General features: G+C 37.9%; 1 protein-coding gene across 1 annotated transcript; it reads left to right on the plus strand.

The window, feature by feature from the left end:
• The first annotated feature begins 719 nt into the window (after positions 1–719).
• On the plus strand, positions 720–3576 carry RAP (RAP domain-containing protein). Its single transcript, XM_089451479.1, has 2 exons — positions 720–3308; positions 3464–3576. The coding sequence occupies exons 1-2, from the start codon at positions 1295–1297 to the stop codon at positions 3574–3576; spliced, it is 2127 nt and encodes a 708-aa protein (XP_089307605.1). The 5' UTR covers positions 720–1294.
• The last annotated feature ends 1526 nt before the right edge of the window (positions 3577–5102 follow it).

A 5102-nucleotide genomic window follows, 5' to 3' on the forward strand; every position in this document is an offset into this window, starting at 1 on the left:
AAACCCCTAGGGCACTTCTATTGTGCAGGAGTTACCCATCAAACTTGTGATTTCAATGAATTCCTGCCGAATTTTAGAGAAATTAGACCGAAAAAATCCACCGAAAAAGCTTCCAAAAATTTACATTAAAAACAGCTCGCTTAAAAAATGTGAGTTTTTTTTTTAAATATACATACACATGAATAAAAAAAATCAAATGACTTGTGAGTCACATAAAAATAATGATTTTGACTGAAAATACTTTTCAAATATTACACTTATTTAATTTTATTAAAAACAATAAATAAATAACTTACCTTATATATAAAATTAAATAAATAAATTACAATAAAAATAATAAAGCAACTGCACCTCAACAATAATGGTAACATCACATACTGCAAGTACACCTCAACAATAATTGTAACATCACATTCTTACCGATTTAGTGTATAGTGGATATATATAGTGCCTTCTACAATTTTGAAGCAAATTGTATGCTTACAAACATGGACTAAAAAGATGACCATCACAAGGACTAAAGCAGCTACACTTGCATTTCTGCAGATTTATAGTGAATTAGATTAGAACCAATCATGTAAACCTGCCTTGTAGCAAAGCCGAAAATATGTTTCGCTACATGATACAAACACATTGTTGGGATCATCCGATAAGAGTAAAACACACGGTTTACTTAATTGTTTTACTGGTTTGTAAATTTTAACTAAAAACTTAACACATGCTTGAGGGTGTTTGTGGAAAAGAATTTCTCTTGCGCTTCCTTATCCGTTTGCATTCATTCATGGCATCAAAAATAAATATTAACATTCTATTCGCCAGGCAGCTTGGAGTGTCTTTAACTTTGAAATCCGATCGCAATCCATCGTCCGAGGCCTGCAATAATCGATGCTTGTTCTGCTGGTCCTTTTTAATATGGGTTTTCCCACATACAGTTGTTGCACACTGGGATTTTTTTTTCTAGAATAGGTATGCTTCATTAACATTGAAAATACTTTAGGAAACTTCCCTAAAGAAGCAATTTTGGTTGACTTAAACATTCGTGTTATAGAACCTGCGGCTTCCAATCCAAGTACTGGTAATTTCTGATTGATATCCACGAGCTCAATCATTTGTTGTAAAATTTCTAGTGTAATTAGAGTGTAGAGGTTATTGCAATTCGTGCACAATGAAATTGGTTTCTATCTGCCGAGGCAGTTAGTATGCATGAACCAAAGGCAATGGACTCTCTATAGGAAAAACCAATAAATCTGTAAGAGTTGTTTGTAATACTCTAATAACTTTATATGCACTGAAGATGGGAGACTTTGGAAAGAGTATATTTGTGAAGAATGCATTGTCACTGTACCCTTCATTCAAGTATGTGCAAGTCGCAGCAGGAAATAATAATGCATTTTATGGTAGCCACAAACTTCAGTTTGGTGGAAGGCTGTCACTTGGATGCAAGAGCAAAAGTAGTGGGATTAGAATGTCCATAGTTGATGTTGGAAAAGAAGACAAAGCGGGTTTTGATTTGGAAGCAGAGATTCTCGAGGAAATTGATCCATTGGGCTTTCAGGCTCCATGGCGAAAAGCCAAACGGAATCACAGTAAAATGGAGGAAAAAGAAGTGGATATTGGGGATTGGGCTGAGAGAGCAAGGAGTTCCTCTTTGAGAGCAATTCAGGCAAGAGGGTTTAACGCCACTCTAGATGACTTACTGCCCAGAAAAAAGAAAAAAGGTCGAAGAAGTAAGAAGAAAATATTGCAGAAAAACATTAAGTTTAAGCTATCAGATTTAAGTTTGGAAAATTATGATTCTGATATCGATGAGGTAAATACCCGACTGGAGAATGCTATAAAGAGACTGGGAGGCGAAACTTTGAGAGAAAAGCATGATGCCATGAAGTCAGAATTCCGAGAAAAAATTGCAAGCTATTCAGAACCAACCAACAGGAAGAAAGAGGTCGCATTGAATAAAGGTTTGGTAGAGGCAGCCACTGCACAAGATGTTCTTACAGAAGTTACAGAGGTAATTGAAGCTGTGAGTAAAGGCCTAAGCCCTTCACCTTTGACTCCCTTTAACATGGCGACAGCTCTTCATAGAATAGCCAAAAACATGGAGAAGGTTTCTCTGATGAAGAGTAATAGATTGGCATTTGCCAGGCAGAGGGATATGGCCGTGCTTGTAAGTGTTGCTATGGGCTCTTTGCCCCAATGTTCTGCTCAGGGAATATCCAATATCGCGTGGGCATTGTCCAAAATTGGCGGGGAATCTCTTTATTGGTCTGAGATGGATAGAATTGCAGAAGTTGCTGCAACAAGAATGTCAGAGTTCAATGCGCAGAATGTTGCTAATATAGCAGGTGCATTTGCTTCCATGCAACATACTTCACCAGATCTCTTTACTGAATTAGCAAAGAGGGCATCCTGCATTGCAAGCACTTTTAAGTCACAGGAACTTGCTCAGTTTTTATGGGCATTTGCTGCTCTGTATCATTCTGCAGATCCGTTGTTGGATTCACTCGATTTTATCTTTAATGGCTTGATAATTAAACATGATACTGGGGATGACTTAAACGCAATAAACTCAGATTCCAAAGCAAATTCCACAAAAGGCACTGCAGAAAGTAGTGAAGTTGCAAAGCAAAGGCCCGGGGCAAAACCAGAAGCATATTGCTGTATTCCTGATTTGGTAAAAACCAGTGAAGATTACATTGAAGCAAGGGCCAAGGCTGAGGTCACAGAAATTCAATTGAAGGATCAATTTTGGTGTCAGGATGAAGTTGATATTTCAGGGACTATAGGAGTTACAGAACATCATGAATATCAAGAGTTAGCTAATAATGATGGTGGTATAGATGTGCAAGTAGCTACAATGTCTGTCTTCAATGATTTCACAAGGGATCAGCTAGCAAATGTGGCATGGTCATATACTGTTCTAAATCAAATGGGCCGCCCTTTCTTTTCTTACATTTGGAAGAAGCTGATTGAGTTCGAGGCCCAAAGAATCTCAGCGCTGTATCGTGAGGACATTATGTTTGCATGGCAGTTGCACCAGGTAAATCAGTGCTTGAAGCTAGAGTGCCCTCATCTTGGGCTATCAGTTGGGAGCGACCTTGAGCACCGAGTTGCTGAAGCTTGCAAAACTAAAAGGTTCAATAAGAAAACGACTTCCTTGTTTCAAAAGGAAGTAGGACGCCTTCTTGTCAGCACAGGTTATGATTGGGAGCGAGAATACCGTGTAGATGGTTACATTTTGGATTCAGTGTTAAGTGACAAAAAGGTTGCTTTGGAGATAGATGGTCCAACCCACTTTGCAAGAAATACAGGTGTGTCCTACAGAAGAGACACTATGCTATGAACACTTTGATATGCTTTAGACATGAACTGTGTTATGCTAGCAGAATACAAGATGCTTGAAGCCTTGACAGCACCAGTGGAATTGTAGACTTATGTATCTAATGTATTTGTACATTATAATCAGGAAGCCCTCTCGGTCATACTATGTTGAAAAGACGCTACCTGGCTGCTGCTGGTTGGAATGTCATTTCCTTGTCCTTGGAAGATGTGAGTTTTTTCTACCCTTTCTTCTTCTAGCACAACTGCATGCACAATGCATATTCTCTGGCAATGTTTTTATTTAATTATAGACATTCCTCAAGTAAGTTGACAGAGCCACAGTCCTAAATTCTCATTTCAAGTGGCTTTAGAACATTTGCACACATCATGGTTTTCACTAAAATATGCTAAGAGTTTTTCTCTTTCAATATAAGTCACTTTAAATGTATATTTCCTTTTTTTTCCTTTAAATTAAGAGTAGCTTCCTATTAATCAAGAACATGATATGGTGCAACTAGTTTTACAATAAAAATAGGCAGAGAATTTCACACCTCAAGGCATTTTCGCCTGGGCCCCAAATACCTGACACGTAGAGTTAATCGCAAATTTGTGGCAATCACAGTGGAGTAATTAATAACAATGGTTTTCCTGATTCCCAAGAAAATCCAGAAGACATTTATTTGAGTTGCAAAATTAAGGGCCTTCAGTCGTTTCAGCAGGCAGAGAGAGTATGCAGTATGATAGAGTGATATTCGTGACAAGGGGCTATATCAACAAAAAGATGCATTAATTGTGGAGATCATCCAACCACTTGTTGGTAAGTTCTGATCATGCTTGTCATTATCACCTCATCCATCCTTCATTGGTTGCTCTGCATTCATACATCAGGACCTGGTTGACTGTATATGGTACATCGCCCTAGCAAGTTATTGACCTCGTGATGAGAGCTGAGGTGAGAGCAAGAAGGGAAGTGGAACACTTTGACTACAGAGACACATGACTTTCTCAGAAAACATAGAATATTATTATCTTAAACCTGGTTTGTCCATTGCAAAATAAGTGGCAGCTGTAAAATATAGAAGGAATCCTTCAATCATTTGATGACATAATTAGCTCTCGAAGATCTAGGATGATGTATCCTAATTTCTAAATGGCGAGTTTCTCATTCTTTTGGACAAACTAAAGGAGAAACTGTACCAAAAGATAGTATAGCTACAAGATGAAATCACACTCAATACTTTAGTATTTGCAAAATATGATGAATACAAGTGACTCTAAGGTGTTCATCATTTCTCCATGAGCGGTAACACAACCCTTTCCTGATCTGTGACTTTGCTTGGATTATCCTCTAAAAGATGTTAATTATGTTTTTCCATTTGTCCTATATAGTTTGGTCAGAGATAGAGATATCATCCATATGAGTTGTGATAAGTGACTGTTTGGGTGAGGAAGTTCTCTATACCAGATTGGTTCTTTTTCAAATATTTAAGGATCTGATCGACTCAACATGGCTCATCTTGGATGGCTAGACCATGTATGATTTGGAATATCCATATCCTGGTCAATTGTAAATAGGGCAGCTAGTGAAAATGATGTACCAGAATTGTTTGAATTTGTGGATTGTAGTGCAGCTGCTCACTTTAACTTGTGGATGTGTGGTTGGAATCTGGATTCTGACAAGAATGATCCTGGAAAAGATCAATGAGATGCTATATAGTTTGGAGCTGAGAAGGATTAAAGCCATTGGTGTGAGGAATGAGAATGTCCTGCATTTGTTGGAAAGT

The sequence above is a fragment of the Pinus tabuliformis genome, chromosome X (genome assembly GCF_031772625.1).
Source record: "Pinus tabuliformis cultivar Carrire ecotype Pingquan chromosome X, CPIR1, whole genome shotgun sequence".
Classification (NCBI taxonomy): domain Eukaryota; kingdom Viridiplantae; phylum Streptophyta; class Pinopsida; order Pinales; family Pinaceae; genus Pinus; species Pinus tabuliformis.